At 33.1% G+C, this 24,145-nt stretch overlaps 1 protein-coding gene across 3 annotated transcripts in view; it reads left to right on the plus strand.

Moving 5' to 3' along the window:
• Window positions 1-24,145, plus strand: part of LOC127698941 (uncharacterized) — a 278,817-nt gene that overhangs the window by 201,627 nt on the left and 53,045 nt on the right. For all 3 annotated transcript variants that reach the window (XM_052202712.1, XM_052202711.1, XM_052202710.1), the window contains exon 13: window positions 7,042-7,272. In XM_052202712.1, coding sequence (XP_052058672.1) covers window positions 7,042-7,272 — 231 coding nt within the window. The remainder of the gene's footprint in view (window positions 1-7,041; window positions 7,273-24,145) is intronic.

The following is a 24,145-nucleotide window of genomic DNA, read 5'->3' on the forward strand; positions in this document are numbered from 1 at the left end:
ACAATGCAATGTTTAATTTTGACTTCCACTGATAAAACACAGATCAAGTTGAATTTGGGTAGTGTCACTTTAACCATTATTGAGTTATGCCCCTTTATAAATCAAAAGATTGCAAAATTTTTAGTTTCCATTCTGTAACTTAAGTTTGCCCCAACCAAACATTATGAAACCTATACACAATATTCATTACCACAAAACTAAGATCAAGTACAAATTTTTTGTTTCCGTTTTCTAACTTTAGTTTGCCTCAACCAAATGTTATGAAACTTATACACAATGCTTATTACTACATAATACAGATAGAGTACGAAATCCGGTGGAGACACTTTTACCATTCTTGAGTTATGTCCCTTTATAAACATAAAAATTGCTGAATTTTTCGTTTCCGTTCTCTTAACTTAAAGAGGTAGGGCCATTTTCCTGTGAGTTTTTTTCATTTGCTTAGCTAGGTAAATCATGTTTTTAAATAGCCCGATAGATACTAATTATAGTATATGAAAACATGTCACATCATCTATTTTCATACCTTGAACAGGTATTCCTACAATAATCAAGGCCAAGACTATTGATTATTTTTGTTTTTGTTAATGCCCCTTTACTGTTCATGAGTTATGCTCCTTTATAAACATAAAAATTGCTGAATTTTTTGTTTTTGTTCTCTTACTTTAGTTTGCATCAACCAAATGTTATGAAACTTATACACAATGCTTATTACCACAAAACACAGATCAAGTTGGAAATTGGGTGGCGTCACTTTTACCGTTCTTGAGTTATGCATCTTTATAAATGGAAAAATTGCCAAATTTGTCGTTTCCGTTCTCTAACTTTAGTTTGCCTCAACCAAATGTTATGAAACATATACACAATGCTTATAATCACAAAACGGTCTCAACAATGTGAATCCTGCATCTGTTTGTGGAAGTTGACTCATGCATATTTACAAGCGGGGGCATCTGTGGCTCATAGACACATTCTCCATTTATTTATCACTAGATTCGAGATGTGCATACTATATGTGTCTCGGACAATATCAATAATAAAATATAAAGTTGCCATTATTTTTACAATTTATCTTATTAAATGATACATAATACGTGATTTGACCTATAATTGTTTACTTTTTATACATTGTGACTTGGATGGAGAGTTGTCTCATAGGCACTCATACCACATACCACATCTTCTTATTTATAAGAGTTGGTTGAAGTACGAGATGGTTGAGTATGAGTTGGCGAAGGTGTGAGTTGTCGTGTACCTTTTATTTTTACTGCATGATTACAATGTTTGTATACATAATCCAAATCAGATAGATACTCAACTTTATTCATTGACTGTCTAAGATGAGGATGATTGGGGTCATTAGGTTTGTTGATTGTTGTTGATGGTGGGGCCCATTGGATGAACTGGCGTTTGGTGTATGGGCAGTGCTTTGCAAAATGCTAGGGCATGTGACAGTTGAAACAGGAACTCGGGGCATAGACGGAGGAAATGGAGAGGGTATGCGGTTCCCACATTTGGGGAATCCTTGGTTTGATGCAGCTATTGGATGGCTTTATAGCACTCCCTCGGCGTGAGGCTCTGCCAATAGCCGTGCACAACTTTTTTTGTATCTTCAGTGTTGTCCGCCTAAAGATGTAGCGTGTACTCCCCACAGTATCCCACTCATGACGGTCAGCAATTTTGATGAGGTTGTTGCGCTAATTAACCTAAAACATAGGGTTGATGATAAGCTCTGATTCCTCAACATCATCAGACTGAATCCAACGATATCAAAAGATTCTCGAAACGCTGAGAGTTTAATTTATGCTTGGTTTTGTTTCCATCATTATGAAACTCAAAATCTTTGGCTATGGATGATGGTTTCTGTATAGCACCCAACTTAGAGTCAAGGTCTTCTGTGAAAGGCTTTCCTTGGCGATCTGAAGCGCTATTATTTAACGTGTTCATAAGGCTCATCTGGTCACTTTGTAAGGTCTTTATGATGTTTTTGTTTTGATGTTCAGGGTCAATAGAAACGTCTTCGGACAACTTTACTTTTGGTGTAACGAGACTCGATAAAAAATTACCTGCCAATCACCTTATATAGCATGGACAAAACACTGCATGTGGAACTACTTGACTTTGAAAAACCTAACGAATCTTGTTTGATATCGAAAAGAAATGAATATACTTAATTGTAAAAAGATCTAAACTTATAACATTACTGTTAGTATGATTATACTTTATTTATCTGTTTTTATAACAAAAATCTTTAAAATCCCTAAAGGGATGGATCATTTTGCTTCATCCAAGCATATCTTGGATGTCATTCTTAAAATATCAGTCTACGGCTGAAAAGTTATAAAATATGGGTAGCTTAGCTTCTCTGTGAGGGGTGAAGCATACAAGTAATGTCTCCGAATAAAGAAACAAACTATAACCACCAGATCATAGATGCGCAGTGACCTTGACCCTTGTATTTGAACACCTGTTTTTTTTCTGTTTAGTGTATCCAGAATTGTGCCCCTTTCACCTTAGAAATGTTTACCCTTTTCACAATCAACCTTGTCATCTCAACTCCTCCTACATGGTTTATCGCATATACAAGAAACTTTGTACATAGTTGTATTCTTATATGTAGATGTGCATGTGGGTAGGATGTTCTGGTCCATTGAAGTTTTTTAAGTCATGTTTAGAAATTTTAGCAGAGCAATTCTTGTCATCCCTGCTTCAGTTGCAGTCGAGACAACCCTTTACAAATTTTACATTTATGAAACTTAATACAAACTGTTGCGCATGCTGATATCAGTTATTAAAATTGAGTTTCCTTAATAAACTATAAACAATTTAACTCATATATGAATTAAATCAAGTAATTTTATAAGGACTCTTTTTCTTGCCCAGAAACACAGCCATTCAGACTTCAAATTTACAGGGGTAAATCTATCTGGGCCGATATCAAATACGATATTTGAAAAAAGTTTTATATTATCAATTCCATTCATTGATATAAGAAGATGTGGTATGAGTGCCAATGAGACAACTCTCCATCCAAGACACAATTTGTAAAAGTAAACCATTATAGGTCAAAGTACGGCCTTCAACACGGAGCCTTGGCTCACAACGAACAGCAAGCTATAAAGGGCCCCAAAAATGACTAGTGTAAAACCATTCAAACAGGAATACCAACGGTCTAATCTATATAAAAAACGAGAAACGATAAACACTTATGAACCAAATCAACAAACGACAACTGTCCTGACTTAGGACAGGTGCAAACAAATGCAGCGGGTTTAAACGTTTTAATAGACGATACGCTGTATTTCAGTCACTGACATATTCAAACGTCAATCCACGATGCAAAAGGGTACAAGTCCAGCTCAGTGGACAGTTCTAGTTCTAGTTTAAAACAAGTTTGTGTCAACCAAATCAAAAAGGGTGGGTCTGACAGATACCCCATAGGGTGGGAATTTATGATTCTTTGCCTCATATTATATTCTAAGAATGGCCTTTATCCTGCATATCCAAGATAGGCTTGAATTAAAGGACATTCTTATTCATATTTCGTTCTTCAAGTAATAAAATAGCTTGTTTAAAGTGTGGACGTACAGTGAAAATCTAAACAAAATCAAACAAATGCCACATTTGATAAAACATAAATACAAAATTATCCACCAAAAATAGTAGAAATTCCTTGTAACAAAACTTTTTAAAATGTCCAGTTGACTGTTGGAATAATGCCTTTGATAGAACATCCTGAAGACAATGCGGCTGAAGTAGAAGTCCCTCTAAAAGAACGGGCCTTAAAAATGTTAATATTAATTCTAGCGAAAAGAAAAACTGTTTTAACCACCTTGATAAGGTTGAAGTTGAAACTTCATGAAAAGTTACAAAAGAAATAAACAAAATAGATGTATTCCTGACATCCTTTGTATGCAAAATATAATGTATTAAAGTCTTCACAACACACAGGGCTGGTTTATTAAAATATCTCAAAACAATATCATGAAGGCTGACACCAGGCCTGGTAGAAGTTTTCAAAAGTCCTTGAAAATGAAAAATATAAATGCCTTTCCTCAGGCTGTAAGACATATACTGTAGATCCAGTGCTGACAAAGATTGTGCTCTGGCAGCTGTAGCTAGAGCAACTATAGACATCTGTTTAAAAGTTAAAGTATTCAAAGATATATCCTCCAAAGGATAGAAACTACATAACAAAGTAAACACTGTATTCACATCCTAAATAAAAGAGAACCGTGCATTTGTCTGATTAAGGTTAATACATTCTTTCATCATACGATCCACAAAAATAAACTTTGTAAGGTTAACTCAAAAAAAAAAACGTTAAAGTCTGTGTTAACATTAAACTTTTGGTATTGATTACTGAAAAAGAACATTTACTGTTCTTCCAAACTTTAAGTAGTCAATTACATCCTTGTAAGATGGTCGAAAGGGGTTTGTATTCTGGTGATAACACCAAAGTACACATTTTCGCATGCATACTGGTACTGTTTGAATGTAGAAGGTCTTCAAGATGCAAAAATAACATCAGCAAACGATTCGAAAGTCCTCTATCAATAATTGCTTTCCTGATACAATAAACATGAGTAAATTAACAAAGAAAAGGTATGAAAATGTATGGTCTTAATATAGACCATTAAAATGTTAAAATATACAATAAATAAGCGTGTCTGTCCTAAGTCCACCAAACCTTGAAGCAATCAAATCGATATCAGGAACAAAGAAATGTTTACAAATTCTATCAACTGTTCAACTGATGAGGAATTTTAACGAACTACAAAGTCAAGTCATCAAAGTACCAAGTGATAAAATAAAACAAACTAAGAATGACAAATTTTAACCACCATTTTCTTCGGAAAATGCCTGTACCAAATCAGGAATATGACAGTTGTTTTTCACTTGTTCCGTTGATTGATAGCGTTTGATTTTGTCAGTTTTTATGGACTTACCCTTTTTATATGACCGCAAAAAATTTTTGTGGTCGTATATTGGTATCATGTCGTTGTCGTCGTCGTCGTCGTCGTCCGAAGATACTTGGTTTCCGGACAATAACTTTAGTATTAGTAAATAGAAATCTATGAAATTTAAACACAAGGTTTATAACCACAAAAGGAAGGTTGGGATTGATTTTGGGGGTTATGGTCCTAACAGTTTAGGAATAAGGGCCCCAAAAAGGGGCCCAAATAAGCATTTTTCTAGTTTTCAGACAATAACTTGTGGAACGGTGTATGGATCTCTCTGAAATTGTACAACAAGTGTCCATACCACAAAGGGATGGTTAGGATTGGCTTTGGGGGAAATGGCTCAAACCGTTTAGGAATAAGGGGCAAAAAAAGGGGGAAAAACAAGGGTTTCCTTGTTAATGGACAATCACTTTTAAGTACAATGTTAAATTTGGATTACCTCCCTTACACTGCTTTAAAATTATGTATAAAGAAATTTTGTATTGTCTTGAGGTGATTAGCTGTCAATTTATTTTTAGAAGTTACTAATAAAAATGCTGATGTAAGATATATTATTTTTAGACATGATTATGTATGTCATTTTCTATTTTAAGACTTTTATTATGATGTATTTAATGGGTAATTATTTTTGCAAACTCCATTGGAAATTTGAATTGAGATAATGACCTTATCTTGAGGGAAAGATTTTTTTTTTTTGAAAAAGGGGAGGGGGAGGGGAGGTGAAAAACAAATTGGGGGTGGGGGGGGGATAAAAAAGAAATTGTGGGGGGGAACAATTTTTTTTCTCGTTACAGATGTCAGAAATTAAAAAGAAAATTTCTTCAAATATTATTTCTTTTTGCCAAAAAAAAGGGGTGGGATGAAAAAAAATTTGTTTGCCAAAAAAAAAGGGGGGGCGAAATTTTTTTTTTGTGGGGGGGGGGGGGGGGCAATTTGCAACAGCATAGTGTTTTGCACAAAAGCAAAAAAAAAAGGGGGGGGTAATTTTTTTTTTTTTTTTGGGGGGGGGGGGGGGGGGGCAATTCGCAACAGCATAGTGAATTGCACAAAAGCAAAACATTGAATATAAATTCAAATCATATAACCAATTCTACAGTTATTCTGTGTCAGAAACCTATTATGTGTCAAACATTTAATTTCAATCCAAATTCAGACCTGTATCAAGCACGAATATTGTGTCTATTTTTGTCCCAACTGTTCAGGGTTGGACCTCTGCGGTCGTATCCAGCTGTGCTCGGCGAAGCAATTTATTTAATTTGCTGTGGAGTTTGTTTTTTTTGGTTATACTTTTTTATAAGACTTGAATTCCTCTTTTTGGCTGCTATCAAAGTATGGCTTAACATTTCTGTACATATATTTATTGGAATGAGTCTTTGAAAGATAAAATAGTACTTTTTTAATTTCCTTAAAGATGTTAAAATTTAACTTTTATACTATTCCTTTTACAATACTTCTTCTATATGTCTGAGAATCAGTCATCAGTTTGAATTAAAACATGTAATATATTGTACAATATATGTGAATGTACAATATGATGTCAATTCCCCCTTTTTCGAAATATGATTTTTAGATATCTCCCTTTTGATCTTCATGAGATCATATTTAAGCTTAAAGTATATTTCACCAAGTATTTTAGATTTTAATTCAAAGAACGAAGTAGAAATATAAATAAGAATAAAGTTTCTAATAAATAATTATTATGAGTGGTGTAACATGTGGAGCAGGCTCTGCTTACCTGTCCAGAGCACCTGAGATAATGCCCGGTTTGTTGTTGGATTTGTGTTGCTCAGTCTTTAATTTTCTATGTTGTGTTTTGTAGAGTAAATTGTCTTTTGATAATTTTTGTTTTGTTTTTTTATAGCCATGACATTGTAAGTTTGATTTTGACTTATGAATTTGAATGTCCCTGTGTTTCCTCCAGTTCTCTTTCGCAGCCAATTTGATTAATTTACATGTACGTAAATACTATGCTTCTTGGAAGTTTACCAATCTTTAGTGCATTTATGTCTAAAAACACCTAAATTAGTTTTGAAATATAGCCATTTTTAAATCTACCGTACTTTTGTTTTATTTGAAGGTAGATAAAAGACTGTACATAGCTGGTCAGATAGCTATGGTTCCAAGTACATTGAACATAATAAGCGGAGGAATCAGAGCTGAAAGTAGACTTTCTCTTCGTCATATCCATAGAATTTTAGAAGCTATGCCTGGAAGTACTACTTTGCAAAATATTTCTCTAGCTATCTGTTATGTAAGCCAAAAAGATTACATATCCATAGTAAAAAAAGAAATGAAGTATGCTGGACATGTAAGTATTATGACATTTATTACAGAATTGGTCAGTTGAGGCATTGCATAAATATAATATTGATAGTGAAATTATTATTTATGCTTATTAAGTACTGAATTACTTATGTTTTTTGTGCATTTCAACACATTACTATTCAGTTGTAGATTATCAACATTGAGAATGTCTTTCATATGCCATATTAGTTGATGCTTTAAATGCACAATATCTGAATTATAATTGATTCAGTCAAACCTTGATAAGTCAAAGTTGAAGAGAGTGGACATAGCTGTCTGACTTTATATCAATGGAGGTTGCAAGTTATATCATGTTTTACTGTTTTTATTGTTCCTTGCATTATCAACTATGTTAATGTTAAAACCCTGTATTGTATTCCAATGCAAATGTACCTATGATATAAAAACAAAAATAGTTATGTTATCAAAGGGGGAAGGAAGAAGCAGTACAAGTATAATGTGACAACAAGGGTAAATTAAAAAAATTAATGGACCGACATACCTCACGGCCGATTTTGGTCTTATTTTTAGGACTGGTATAAATTCCTTTGAATAAAGCCTGTCGTAGAGTGCTAATGTGGTGCAGATTATTGAAAATTGTGATCAAAGATCAGTAGGGGGAGTTTCAAAAATCACATTTTAACTCAACTGGGCGAAGGGCCAAGTGAGCTTTTCTCATCACTTGGTTCGCGTCCGTCGTCCGTCCTCATTTGTCGTCCGTTAACTTTTACAAAAATCTTCTCCTCTGAAACTACTTTGCCAAATTTAACCAAATTTGGCCACAAACATTATTGGGGTATCTAGATGAAAAAATCTATAAAAAGAGAAAATCTGACAGTGGCAGAAATGTTGAGAATGTTGAGATCTACCTGCTGTCCATTTACGTCGAAACTGTCAGACGACTTGTTATAAGAGCCCTTAAATGTTAAATTTTATCATTTTTTTTTTTTTCATTTTTGTCTATTTTTTGTAAAACTATAATAGATACAGAGAATTTGTATTAGGAAAAGTGATTAGCAAGACAAGATCTACAAATAAGTCAACATGGCTGCTCCTTATTTTTTCCTATTTTTTGCGTTTTTGGCTGTTATCTTTAATATTATAATAGATAGAAAGAAACTTTAAAGTGCCAAAATGATCAACAAATCAAGATCTACAAATAAGTCAAGATAACCTTCTTCTTCGTCTTCCAAATACTGCCCACATTCAAAATGATGAATATTCTGGCAAGTTGATGAAAACCGAAATCATCAGTTGACTCCTTATTGACATTAGTACCCTTTAATGACGATTTTTCCCAATTTTTTTTTTATTTTTGCCAAATATTTTGAAAACTGTAATAAATAAATATAGAAACTTTATATATATATAGATGATCAGCAAGACAAGATCTGAAAATAGGCCAGCATAGATAAAGTTGTGAGTTGTCTTCTTATAGGAGTTATTGCCCTTAAATGATGAATTTTACCATTTTTGTCTCGCCTTGACGGAGTCAAAAAGCGAGACATAGGTATGCCGTTTCCAGCGGCGGCGTCAACAATATATTTGTTTGTGATAAGGTCTAGTTTAAGGTTCAATGTTATTTGGTATGCAGTTGTATTAGCACTGGCACATCTCATTTCCATGGAGAATATTTGGCCCTGCTCCCTCAGTCATGGTCTATTGACTTTGAAGATTTTGCTTAGTTTACATGTATTAGTTTGTGATTAGGTCAGTTTATGGGGAACCACTAGTGGTAAGTCAATGATATTTGGTATGCAGTTGTTTAAGCATTGGCATATCTCATTTCCATGGAGATTATTTGGCTTCGCCCCCTCAGTCATGGTCTATTGACTTTAAAACTTTTGCTTAGTTTACATGTATTAGTTTGTGATTAGGTCAGTTCAAGGGGAACCACTAGTGGTAAGTCAATGATATTTGGTATGCAGTTGTATAAGCATTGGCATATTTCATTTCCATTGAGAATATTTGGTCCCACCCCCGCAGTCATGGTCTAATGACTTTGAAACGTTTGCTTAGTTTACATGTATTAGTTTGTGATTAGATAGTTTAAGATGAACCGCTAATGTTAAATCAATGATATTTGGTATGCAAATTTATTGGCATTTGCAAGTCTCGTTTCCATGGAGATTATATAGCCCCACCCCCTCATCCTGGTTCTTGACTTTGAAACGTTTACATAGTTTACAAGTCAATGTTTGTGTTTAGGTTTGTTGAAAGGGAACGACTTATGATACGTCTATGGTATTTGGTATGCAGTTGTATTAGCATTGGCACATCTCATTCCCATGGAGATTGTTTTGCCATGTACCTTCAGTCATGGTTCATTGACTTTGAATATTTGCATAACTTACATGTAAAAGTATTGCTATTTTAATTTCAACATTTGCATTATCAAAAGAACAAAAAGGCGAGACATATCTCTCTGTTAACAGTTTATTTAAAATATTTTCCTATTATCTCGAAAATTATAATAGATAGACAGAAACTTTAAAAGCAAAAATGATCAGAAAGACTAGATCTACAAATAATTCAACTTGAAAAAATCGTCAAGACGACTCCTTATTAGAGTTATTGTCCTTTAATGATAATTTATACCATTTTTTGGCGTTTTTGCCTAATATCTTAAAAAACTATAATAGATAGATAGAAACAATACAAGCAAGACAAGATCTACGAATAAGTCAACAGGATCAAAATCGTTAGTCGACTCCTTATTGAAGTTATAACCCTTTAATGACGATTTTTCCCATTCGTGCCTATTATCTTGAAAACTGTAATAGATAGATAGAAACTTTAAATAATACAAATGATCAGCAAGACAAGATCTACAAATAAGCTATAATGGCAGAAATCTTCAGTCTACTTGTTTTCGAGTTATTGCCCTTTAATGATTTGAAATAAAAACGAATGCTGAGATAAAAGTTTAACTGTATATATAGGTTGATACTATGGTAAAAAATGTGTAGAAAGTCTGGTGACTTAATTACAAAAACATCTATTGAATTGCAAACAAAGCTTTCTGTCTTTTCCTATGTACTAAATAACTGAGTACAACAACTGACAGTCCAGGCAAGAATTTATTTGAGTTTCTTTTGCAGATGGAGATGGATAGTAATCATTTGAATTTTGAAAAAAAGGCAGTCTATATCATGGTAACATTCAAAAGTCTTAGTTGAACAATTGTTAATTGCTTCTCAAATGTGTTGAAGTACATTGAAGCATCTGATAATTTGTAGGTGTGGAGTTGTTAAGACAACTTGTTTCTATATCTGAAAATTGCAAATCCGCTGTATGAGTAAACTCATCATAGATACCAGGATTGAAATTTTGTATAACCTCGAAAACACAAACTAGGATACTGAAAATCATGTTTGATTCCCATTGTCTTTATATGACCCCGCAACAAAGTTGTCGGGGACATATAGTTGACTCTTATCCAACATTCCGTCATTCCGTAATCCGCAACGAACAGTTGTACGGCCTTTTATTAGCTCACCTGGCCCGAAGGTCCAACAATCATCATTAGGGTATCTAGTTTAAAAAATATGTCTGACGACCCCGCCTGCCAACCAAGATGGTCGACATGACTAAAGATAGAACATAAGGGTAAAACGCAAGTTTTATCTCTTATTTTGAAAACCGTTATAAATAGAGAAAATCTGACACAGGCAAAAACGTTCAGAATGTTGAGCTCTACCAATTGTTAATATACGTCAAAACTCACAGACGACTTCTTATAGGAGTTATTGCCCTTAAATGACAAATTTTACCATTTTTTTTCATGTTTACCTATTATCTTGAAAACTAAAATAGATAGAGAGAAACTTAAATTGCAAAAATGACCAGCAAAACAAGTTCTACAAATAAGTCGTCAGTTGACTCCTTGTTAGAGTTATTGCCCTTTGATGACGGTTTTTACCCATTTTTTGCGTTTTTGCCTTATATCTTAAAAAATATAATAGAAAGATAGAGACTTAAATAAGCAAAAATGATCAGGAAGACAAGATCTACAATTAAAACAAATGAAAGAAATGGTCCAAAGACTCCTTATTGGAGTTATTGCTCTTCAATGACGATTTTTACCATTTTTTTGCATTTTGTTTCCTCTTATAGTTGATGTGTTTCCCTCTGTTTTTGTTTGTGACCCAGATTTGTTTCAGTTAAATTGATTTATGACTATTGAACAGCGGTATACTACTATTGCCTTTATTTACCTTATATGATAAAACTTATAAAAGATAAATAGACACTTTCAATCACAAAAATGATCAGCAAGGCAAGATCTACTAACAAGTCAAATTTTGTCGATATAGTTATTAGCTATATAGACTGTCACTCCTTATAGGAGTGATTGTTCTTAAATGAGGATGATTTTCTTACCCTCTTTTGTGTTTTGAGCAAAGACTAAAGAAGATGAGAGAAACTAAACAGACTAAATGATCAGCAATACAAAATCAACAAAACAGAGATTTTTGTCATGAACTCTATTCTCGTCTACAACGTTGGAGAGTGTCCTTTGTTGAATATGCACATAGGCCAAGGTGAGCGACACAGGCTCTTTAGAGCCTCTAGTTCTAAGCACCGTCACATATTGAGTTGATTTTTAGTTTGTGAGTCTACTATGATGAGTTACATATCAAGTTTACTTTTGGTTTCGCTCCGCTGATTTTTGTCTAAATTAGAACCTTTGGACTTTGAAAATTTCATGAAAACAGCAGTTATATGGACTTTTTTTCTAAATGCCTTCACATATTAAACTGATTTTTAGTATGTAAATCTACTATGATGAGTGTACCTAGTCAGGAATATGACAGTTGTTTTCCATTCGTTTGATGTGTTTGAGCTTTCGATTTTGCCATTTGATAAGGGACTTTCAGTTTTGAATTTTCCTTGGAGTTCGGTATTTTTGTTATTTTACTTTTTAAAGATCGAGTTTACGTTTGGTTCTGCTCCACTGATTTTTGTCTAAATTACGGGCTTTGGACTTCGAAAATTTCATGAAAATAGCAGTTATACGGACTTTTTATCTAAATGCATTCACATATTGAACTGATTTTTAGTATGTGAGTCTTCTATGTTGAGTTACAGATTGAATTTACGTCTGGTTCTGCTCCACTGACTTGTGCCGAAATTACGGGCAAGTTTTTTTTGCGAGTGGGGCCACATCTTGTTTAGATCTGAACCACAATGGAATCCCTATAATGATTTTATAATTTGCATTTGCAGTTAAGCAGTTGTATACTTGCTATCAATTTATTCCTACCACTGGACGTTGAGCAACCAATAATCAATCAATCAATTTATTTTGAAAAATGGAACAAACATTTCTAGCAAGAACGACATCAAAAAGGGTTTCTTCTTCATAAACAGTATTGACTTTTTGTAAGCCTTTAAAAAAAGCAACATTATGCTTAAAGTCATGTGAAGTCTCAATAGCAGATTCATTTATCTCAGTTCAGTAATTAACTGGCAGTGCATGCATGCTTAATGAATGATACAGTTGATTTTCTTTGAAGTAATCTATGGAGATTGAATCGAATTCGTCATGAACATGACAATATACACTATCTTGTTGCACATCTATTTGCCCAAAACGTGTATTATTCCTCTTTTTTATTACCTTTGACAAATTCTAAGTGAAAGCAATTTAGCAAACAATACATAAATGCATTACATTTGATTATACTCTTTTTGGTGCTGAGTGAGCGAATCTAACAGAAAAGTTTAACATTTTCTGCACTAATTCGGTTCTATTCCGATGTGGAATAGAATTAATCTCTCCATAAAACTCAAGAAGAAAATACTTCAAAAGCTACAAAAATTAACATATTAACTGAGTCAAACAACAAGACACAAAAAATTGATGCAAAAAAATTCAAAATAATTCAAGACACAACTCATTTCAATTCATCGTCAACAACAATGCAAATAATGAGTCAGGCAAAATAGAAGAAGGGAACGCAACATGAATAATTTAGATAGAAAATAAACAGTTACTGTTAAACTGAGATATGATGAGTATTTTGAAAAGGCTTGTCAAAAGTTAAATTTGAATGTTCTGTCAAAATTTTAGATATAAAACCTTAAGAGCATTTGGGGTTCTGTTTTTTTTTTTGTGAAAATTTACCACGGATGCAATATGAAAGAAAATTAATACTCTTTGACAGACAGTGAAATTGAAAAAATTTCTACATGCGTTAGAAAATCGTCCAATTGATTTAATATGTACTATTGTATGATTTTAAGGTCGATGTTGATTAATAACGGACACATTGTGGTTTCATTTTATAGCAAAATAATTGAGAAATCATCATGTGGGAATTAATTATAAATGTTCCTGTGTCAGATGATGAAAAAACAAAAAAATAGGAAAGTCACACTTTACAAAAATCTACACCATATGAAAAAACTACGACAGGGTTAAGATGAAAGTATAATGTTTACTCTATCCTTGTGTGGATTTTCAGTCGTGAGGTAACTCGGTCCATTAAACTCTTTAAATAAGCGTATTATCCTTGATTTGTTACTATACTGTACAATTTACAAATATAAAGTAAATATAAATTATTAGAGAGTATAATTGTGGAAATAAGCAGTTCATTGGAGAATAATGTATTCAACTTTTTCCTTAGTTAGCACTATCTGTTGAAGTTTAGCCTTTATCTTTTAAATTAATTTTATCAATTTGTTATGATTTTTAATGAATCTTTCATCTTTAATGGATGTTCTTGGCTTGTATCAATTCCATTTCTGTTTGATTAATCAACCTGTAAACATACAATAAACTTGGTGATGACAAAGTTGTTTATTATTTTCTATGACTAAAGGAAGAAGAGTAAATGACTACCGACTAATGGCACTTTCTCCTTTCTCTACAAAATGACCCCTGAGAAATGTTAGCTGCGAATCCTTTTTACTTCGCACCCATCTTGAAAATTATTTTCAATCCTTATGTTTTTGAAAATATTCAAACAATTTGGATGCAATGTATAGTCATCGCTATGCCAAAGCTGTGATTTGTTGGGCTCACACAATTACAGGACAATAGTGTTGTTTGTATACCTTTTTAATTATTTACTAGCATATTATCTGACTGTTTGTCATCTAATTCGGAAGACGAAGAGATTTAATAGATAAAAAGTTTTTATTATGCTCTTGTTGTTCAAACCATTGACGCTATTTTTTCCTTGCATGGAATTATTACGCATTTACTACCTACACTTGCTATTATGTGCCTTTTTTGACTTGCGTGAGGTTTTTAACAGAAGGATTAGATACTTAAACTTTTGAATAATGGCGTAAGCAATGAAGGAAAGTAGTAATTTTTTCTGAGCCTTTTCAAACTTATGTTAACTGTAATGATGAATGAACAAGTTGCGCAGTAGAAAGGTCACTATGACATCATAAACATGTCAAAATCTATGTATTTGACCTAAAGTCGCCATTTCACGCATAGTTGTATGTCAAAATATATATAAGCAAGAGCTTTTATACCTCAAAAAATATTTTAAACTCATTAAGATCTTTGGAAAATACATTTTGTAGCAAAACAGCTATTTACGTAAAGCTCTTGCTCGTATCTTTATATCAACGACAAGCTGGGAGATATGTGGATCAGGATCTGTTTACCCTATCAGAGCACCTGAGATCACCCCAGCTTTTGGTGAGGTTCGTGTCAGACAGTCTTAAGTTTTCTAAGTTGTGTTTTGTGGACTGTTGGTTGTTTTTTTCGTATTTTACCATTGCATTGTCAGTTCCTTTCCGACTTGTGAGTTTGACTATTCCTTTCTTTTTTCTGCCTCTCTTTTAGTTCTAGCCTCGCGAATTCCTGACATCTTATTCAACATTGTCTGTTACGTTCAATTTCTATGTTGACTTTTATTTTTTAAAAGCCACACAAGTTGGGAAAATATTATCATTTTTGAATCCCATTTATTTCTTATAGTTACTGACAAATTGACAAAAGCATAATAATTCAATGTTGATCTTTGAAACAGGAAAAAGGGTAAACCTCAATTGACTGTTCTCAGACGGATATGTCGTTCTACCACATTTCTTTAGAATACATTTTATTATGCCCCCGCCGTAGCAGAGGGGGCATTAAGTTTTACCCTTGTCCGTCTGTACGTACGTACGTTGGTACGTCCCAAAATTGGTTTCCGTTCTCTAACTTGAGTTTGCCTCAACCAACTGTTATGAAACTTATACACAAAGCTTATTACCACAAAATACAGATCAAGTTTGAATTTTGGTAGTGTCACTCTAACTGTTCTAGAGTTATGCCCCTTTATAAATGGAAAAATTACAAAATTTTTAGTTTCCTTTCTCTAACTTAAGTTTGCCTCAACCAAATGTTATGAAACTTATACACAATGCTTATTACCACAAAACACAGATCAAATTTGAATGTTAGTGGCGTCACTTTAACTGTTCTAGAGTTATGTCCCTTTATAAATGGAAAAATTGCAAAAATTTTTAGTTTCCGTTCTTTAACTTAAGTTTGTATCAACCATATATTATGAAACTTATACACAATGCTTATTACCACAGAATACAGATCAAGTTTGAATTTTCGTAGCGTCACTCTAACCGTTCTAGAGTTATGTCCCTTTATCAATGGAAAAATTACAAAATTTTTAGTTTCCTTTCCCTTACTTAATTTTGCCTCAATCAAATGTTATGAAACTTATACACAATGCTTATTACCACAAAATAAAGATCAAGTTTGAATTTTGGTGGGGTCACTTTAACCATTCTCGAGCTATGCCCCTTTATAAATGGAAAAAAAGGCAAAATTTTTAGTTTCCGTTCTCTGACTTAAGTTGCCTCAACCAAATGTTATGAAACTTATACACAATGCTTTTTACCACAAAACACAGATCAAGTTGAATTTTGGTGGAGTCACTTTAATCATTATCGAGTTATGCCCCTTTATAAATGGAAAAATTGCAAAATTTTTAGTTTCCGTTCTGTAACTTAAGTTTGCCCCAACCAAACATTATGAAACCTTTACACAATACTTATTACCACAAAACTCAGATCAAGTACAAAATTGGGTAGCGTCACTTTTATTGTTATTGAGTTATGTCCCTTTATAATGTTGTATGCAAGTGGGGGCATCATCTGTGTCCATGGGGACACATTCTCCATTTATTTATTTTTTTATGATTGAAATTGGTTTTTTTCATGAGCATTTAATGAAAATTACGTCATTTAATCAAGCAAATGAGGTCAAGGACTAGTAGCAAACTTTCCTAGATTTAGATATTTCAGTTTTACACCAGAAACTCTACACCAAAATTTAAGACAAAAGGGATGATTTTTCTTTCCTTATTGTTAATTTTCTTTTTTTGGATGGTGATGTTCTTTTGGCACCGTCTTACGGTGTTTATATATTCCAACTAGTTCGCTATGTTCGTGTCTGTAGAGACGTAATCTATGTATTACTAGTAAATTATTAAGTCAGGTATTCGTTACCACAAATTACTTAAAACCTTTACTAAATTCTTCCATAGATACAAAAATTTGGTTTGCAAGTTTGGCTGTACATGTAGAAAACTTATTTCAAACGGAATAGCACATCCTAATTATTTTACAGTGATGTTGTTAACCGAGCCTGGAAATTTAGATATGATCCGTGTAAACTTATCGATCCTTTAAATAAACTTATTCTAAAAGATTACCAATTCAACACTGTAATTAAATCTTTGAATATTGTTTTTATTGGTATACATATTGATTTGTATCAGTAAATTAAAACCATACTAAATATTACAGATATGTAATCTCACGGTACTACAATCTGTCGATACCTAAATTTTTTTGCATTGCACAAGGTCATGTTTTTCTCTGACTGTTAATGATGTCTTTACACTAAATCCATTGGATGTTGGATGTGTACTGATTGATATTTTAGTCTAAGTTACCTTTTTTATGCCCCCGCAACTTTAACCCATGTCCGTCCTTCTGTCCTTCCGTCCGTCCTTCCGTTTGTCCTTCCGTTATGGGTATATAGTTATTCCAGATAACTTCTACAGTTTGAATGATAGGAAGTTTTCACTTTACTGTCTGTTTGTACATATATTAAAGGTGTGCATGTGGTCAGGGTTTTGATTTTTATTGATATTTGGTCTTTTGGGAGATAGTTGAACTTTGTCATTTTTGGAGTAAATGCTTGCATAAGAGGTGCATAGTGTTTCCAGATAACTCCTCCTACAGTTTGAATGCTATGAAGTTTTCACTTTGCTAGCTGTTTGTACATATATTGAAGGTGTGCATGTGGTCAGGGTTTTGATTTTTATTAATATTTGCTCTTTTGGGAGATAGTTGAACTGTGTCATTTTTTGGAGTATTTATTTCATAAGAGTTGCATAGCGTTTCAGGATAACTCCTCCTACAGTTTGAATGCTAGGAAGTTTTCACTTTGCTGGCTGTTTGTACATATATTGAAGGTGTGCATGTGGTCAAGGTTTTGATTTTTATTTATATTTGCTCTTTTGGGGATGGTTGATCTTTGTCATTTTTGTCTCGCCTTGACGGAGTCAAAAAGCGAGACATAAGTATGCTGTTTCCGGCGTCAGCGGCGGCTGAGGCGTCGTCAAGATTGTATTAGTTTGTGATTAGGTCTAGTTTATGATGAACCACTAGTGGTAGGTCAATGATATGTGGTATGCTGTTGTATAAGCATTGGCACATCTCATTACTATAGAGATTATTTGGCCCAGCCCCCTCAGTCATGGTCTATTGACTTTGAATCTTTGCTTAGTTTACATGTATTTATACATAATTCTCCAGATTAGAAAATACCCCACTTAAACAGAACTCTGTTAGAGTTTGTATGTTTGGTACTATGATGGACTTAGTCTTGTTTGTCTCATTGGCACTCATACCAAATCTTCTTATATCTATTAGCTTATTCATTGAATAAAAAACAACCAAAATATATCATCAATAAGATTAATTCCGCCTACGACTAAGGGCACCAGTATGTATGAGAGTGTGTGTACTGTCGCTTGTGGTCCTGAATAATCTTGGCAAACCAACATATACCAAAACTACAACTACTAACTGTATATAACAAAGATAAGATATAAAACTAATTTATTTATTAAAACAAAAAACTAAAACTCACTAAGGACTAAAACATTTTCATATAATATAAAAAACATAGTAAATAGTAAAACATTTACATATTAATACCTTGATGTAACATTTGGCTTTCTAGGGGGCTACTCATTACAGTTTCTGACGAATAACATACACAAAATATATATTACTTATGCCTGTGGTAGATCCGAGCAGACAAAACATACAAAAAATATATATTACTTATGCCTGTGGTAGATCCGAGCAGACAAAACATACAAAAAATATATATTACTTATGCCTGTGGTAGATCCGAGCAGACAAAACTAATTTCGAGAACCTGTGGTAGATCCGAGCAGGTGAATGTGAATAAAAGTAGATTCTGCGGTAGATCCCAGCAGGTTAATGTGAATAAAAATAAATCCTGCGGTAGATGCCAACAAGTTACCTAATGCGAATAAAAATAGATCCTGCGGTAGATGCCAGCAGGTGTACAAATGTACTTAATGATTTTAAATATGTATAAATGAATTGGGGGAAAATAATTTCCCTGAAATTATGTTGGCCTGGTGTTCTTTGTGGATAAGTGTTTTCTTAATTTCTTATTGTATGAATTAACAAGTAGCCCAATTAAGACAGGTGCTGAAGGGGATGGCGGGTGGGTCAAATCAAATCTCAGAGAAACAAAATATGGCTGCTGAAACTGCAACAAGCTTTATAAAATGACCACCTATCCCTTCAATATCTATAATGTGATTGGTCAAATCATTATCTTATCTCTGTAGACAAAAATAACTTATCAAAGGTCTTGCTAATATTAAACACATGATGGGACAGGGTAAAAGATGATGAGGACATGAACAAAAATGTATAAACTCCAATTTAATACATTAAATTCCCATTAGTTTGTGATTAGGTCAGTTTCTGGGGAACCACTAGTGGTAGGTCCATGAAATTTGGTATGCAGTTGTATAAGCATTGGCATATCTCTTTTCCATGGAGATTATTTGGCCACTCCCCCTCAGGTTTGTTAAAAGGGAACGATATATGAAAAAGTCAATAGTATTTGATATGCAGTTGTATTAGCATTGACACATCTGATTCCCAGGGAGATTGTTTAGCCCTGTACCTTCAGTCATGGTTCATTGACTTTAAATATTTGCATAACTTAAATGTTAAAGTATTGCTATTTTAATTTCAACATTTGCATTATCAAAATAACAAATAGGCGAGACATATCTCTGTGTTAACAGTTTATTTGGAGTATTTACTTGCATAAGAGGTGCATAACGTTTCCGGATAACTCTTCATATAGTTTGAATGCTAGGAAGTTTTCACTTTGATGGCTGTTTGTAGATATATTGAAGGTGTGCATGTGGTCAGGGTTTTGAATTTTATCAATATTTGCTCTTTTGGGAGATAGTTGAACTTTGCCATTTTTGGAGTATATACTTGCATAAGAGGTGCATAGCGTTTCCGGATAACTCCTCCTACAGTGAACCATAGACATATGTGCTCCCATGCTCAACTTTGTGTATTTTGAAATAACACTTTGCATCTGCGGGGGCATCATTTGTGTCTCCCAGATACAATAATATCTCAAAGAAAGTCCTGCATTGACTTTGTTATAATACAGTTACTTCAGAGTGGAGTGTCACTTTGTCTAGTTTATTAGTTGTTATTGGCTTTGAACTAGCTGTCAGTAACTGCGAGTACTCTCAGATCTGTACTTAGTGTCTTTTTTGTTGTTTATACTCTGCCGCATCCTGTCTGTGTTTTTGTTTGATGTTTTTCTTTGTATCAATCTGATGAGTTAAGTCTTTTTCAACTGATTTTTAAAGTTTGTTCTCACTACAAACCAGTAAAAGTCTGAAATGGCCTACATCTGTACTCAACTGTACTGATTTTTACTCGACCAGTCTGAATTGGTCTGAATTTTACTTAATATTACTCGACCCAGTCTCAACCATACTGGACTGTACTGATTTGTACTTGACCCTTATCTTTGCTATTGAAAATAGTCTGAACTATTACTCGACCAGTCTGAAAAAGTCTTAACCCATTCTCGACCTGTACTCAACCAATACTTGACCAGCTCTCGACCTTTTTTTTTTCAGTCTGAACCATACTCGACCAAAGGTCTGAACAATACTCGACCAGTCTGAACCATACTTGACCAAATAACCTCTACTTTTTATAATTTTGATTGTTAAAATATCTTTCTTTTTAACTGACATAACAACAGCCACAATAAAATAAAGATATATAAAAACAGATTTTTACATCCTTACATGATTCTCAGATTTATCAAATGGAGATAGTTAAATTATCTTATTTGAAAGTCTGAGTCTTGTTAAAAAAAAAGACTTTCTTTTACCTGAAAACCACACCTACACTGAGGGTAATAAAACCTTATTAAGGTGCTTTTTGTTTGGCATGTGTCTTTTTTAATCAAAACTTGATTTTCCTAAATTCCTAAATAAAAACTACATAGGTTTCATGGTTACATACAACAATTATATAACTATCTTCTTAATGAGGTAACAACAGCCTACAAAATTACTGACATTGTTTAACCTTATATCAGAAATATATCTATTCTTATTATAATTTGGGATATATATATATATTTTAAAGGTAAACGGACAGAAAGTCACTGGACAGAAAGTCACAAATTTGATAGGACAAAAAGTCACAGGACAAAAAGTCACAAATAATTTGTTGACAATTGTTTGAATATATAGGAGAAAGATCTTGAAATATTCTCTTTTTATCACGTTTTTTTTTTTTTACAGTTTATGAAATTATTTATAAGCCTTGATAATTGAAAATTTATTAAATTTTGATTATGCAAAGGATATATTTCTTGGCACAACGAAGCCGTATAAGTACCAAGCCACTTTGACATTTTGTTTTCTTAACAATTATTTGATCATTATTGATATTTATTAAATAAATTTTAATTAAAAAGTTGCTTTATATATAATAGTTAAAGAAAAATACTAAAAAAAATTTTTTTAAATTATGTTTTCATTTTCAAAGAAAATTAATCTCAAAACAGAATTGTGACTTTTTGTCCTACATTCATTTTAAAAAAGGGATAAAATATTAAAGAAATGAATAAAATGTTTCTTCTGATTAGGGGTAAACTTATTTAGACCCCTCTACCAAGAAATTTGTTTTGCATGCACACGTATAAAAATTGCGGTTTTTATCCAACGCAATCATAGGTTTGAACGTTGTTTTCAATTTAGACTTGTTTATATTTTTTCGTTTGGGCTTGTATTATATTTGCCTTCGGGTTTATATGATCCGTTCATCCTATTTCGACTCTTCAAAATTCAAGAGTCTATCCTAAATTGAGGTAAATTATATGGCCTTCCAAATACCGTTTCGATTCCTAACATCACTGAAGAGACATTAATTGTCGAAATCCGGATATGGTGTACTTATTTTTGCACCTTTTGTTTGCGGTATACCATCTTTTCCGCAAGTTTATTGTTTTCTGTTTGGTATTAAATTAATAGTTAAGATCCATTTTGTTACATCTGGTGATCCGTTTATTTGGCAATCGCCAATGGCAGTCAGCAGGGTTTAAGAACATCCGTTGTTCGACCTGGTAGTCAAATGCGTTTTGTTAAAATATACTTTTTCATTTTTTTGGTCTTTTGGAAAATGTTGTTTGTGCTGTATTTAGACCCCTCTACCAAGAAATTTGTTTTGCATGCACACGTATAAAAATTGCGGTTTTTATCCAACGCAATCATAGGTTTGAACGTTGTTTTCAATTTTAGACTTGTATATATATATATATGTATAACAGTTCCTAAATTGATGAAATACAATAGATAGATACAAAAAACAGGTCTAGGTTGTTTAAGACTTGGTCGAATATGGTTCAGACTAGGTCGAGTATGTTTCAGACAAGGTCGAGTATGGTTCAGACTAGGTCGAGCATGGTTCAGACTTGGTTGAGAATGGTTAAGACTATGTCGAGTATGGTTCAGACTCGTATAAAATGGTTAAGTACGGGTCGAGTACAAGTTCAGACTGTTAAATATGGTTCAGACTACAGTCGAGTAATATCAAGTAAATTTTAGACCAATTCAGACTGGTCGGGTAAAAATCAGTACAGTCGAGTACAGATATAGGCCATTTCAGACTTTAACTGGTTTTTAGTGTCTTATGTTGTGCTGTTACACTATTGTACCAGGTTAGGGGGAGGGTAGAGCGCTCACAAACATGTTTAACCCCGCCACATTCTTTATGTGCCTGTCCCAAGTCAGGAGCATGTAGTTCAGTGGTTGTCGTTGATTCATGTCTGTCATATTTATTTTTCGTAAATTTTTTTGTTACAAATTAGGCCGTTACTTTTCACAATTGAACTGTTTCATATTTTTCATGTTGGCGCCTTTTAAAGCTGACTATACGGTATGGGGTTTTCTCATTGTTGAAGGCCGTACAGATGCCTATAATTGCTTACATCCACTTCATTTGAACTTTGGTTTATATTTGTCTCATTGGCAATCATACCACATCTCCTTATTTTTACATTCAGGCAATAGCCATCTACGTGCACAGTATGGATAATCTAACCTTACAGCCTTTTGAAATATTATAAGCTTTCTATGAATTGATTAATTTCACATAACAAACATCTGTATACTTTCTGCTTGTTCTGAACCTTATAATTGAGCAAGACAATTCATTTTTATACGACCGCAAAAAATTTTATATCGTATATTGGTATCACGTCGTCGTTGTCTGCGTCGTCTGAAGACATTTGGTTTCCGGACAATAACTTTAGTATATTCTTTAGAAATCTATGAAATTTAAACACAAGGTTTGATTTTGGGGGTTATGGTCCTAACAGTTTAGGAATTAGGGGCCAAAAAGGGGCCCAAATAAGCATTTTTCTAGTTTCCAGACAATAACTTGTGGAAAGGTGTATGGATCTCTCTGAAATTAGACCACAAGTTTCCATACCACAAAGGGATGGTTAGGATTCGTAACAGCATAGTGTATTGCACAAAAGCAAAAAATTTAATATTAAATATTAAAATGAAAACAAGAACAGAACCATGGAAACTGAACACAGCAGAATTTATAAACATATTCAGGTCGTTAATGTTGTGATGACTGCTGAGGGCTATTAGATTTCGAATTATGTTTTTTTTTTGGTATGAACAATTTGTTATTTACAATTTTATAAAAGTATATCATGAAAATGTTGCAATATGATTATCACTTATAAAGTTGCAAAAATTGGAAGAAAATACTTAGAGGTAATCAAACACGTTAGTTGAAGAATATTAAGACAATTTCATTAAAAAAAACAAACAGTCAACTAAAATCACAATAAACTACAATTAAGCAACAGAAACCCAAACCCAAAACCCAAACAAAGAATTGAGGATGAACTCAAAACTTCCCTAAAGGTAAGCGTCATCCATATTTGACAGGAAGGAAGATATCTATAGTATGATATATGCCTAATGTAAGTTTGAAACACAGACCTTAATCTTTGACTTTCAGGATAATAATCATTACCAATCAATTATTCAGACCAGACATGTCGACTATTGGTTATTGTTATTAACAAGATATAGTTAGCAATGCCTAATTAAGATTTGAGCAGTTCATGGGATGCATTTTGCTGTGTTGTACAAAATGTTGTAGCAATAGTGTTTTTGTTAATTTTTACTTCTTTAAAGTATTAACTAGCGTTGTTTGGATTATACAACTTCAGAGGCTTTCTTTGTTAAAGCGTAGATTCTGTTTGCCTTTCA

This window comes from Mytilus californianus, unplaced genomic scaffold, assembly GCF_021869535.1.
Source record: "Mytilus californianus isolate M0D057914Y unplaced genomic scaffold, xbMytCali1.0.p SCAF_4, whole genome shotgun sequence".
Classification (NCBI taxonomy): domain Eukaryota; kingdom Metazoa; phylum Mollusca; class Bivalvia; order Mytilida; family Mytilidae; genus Mytilus; species Mytilus californianus.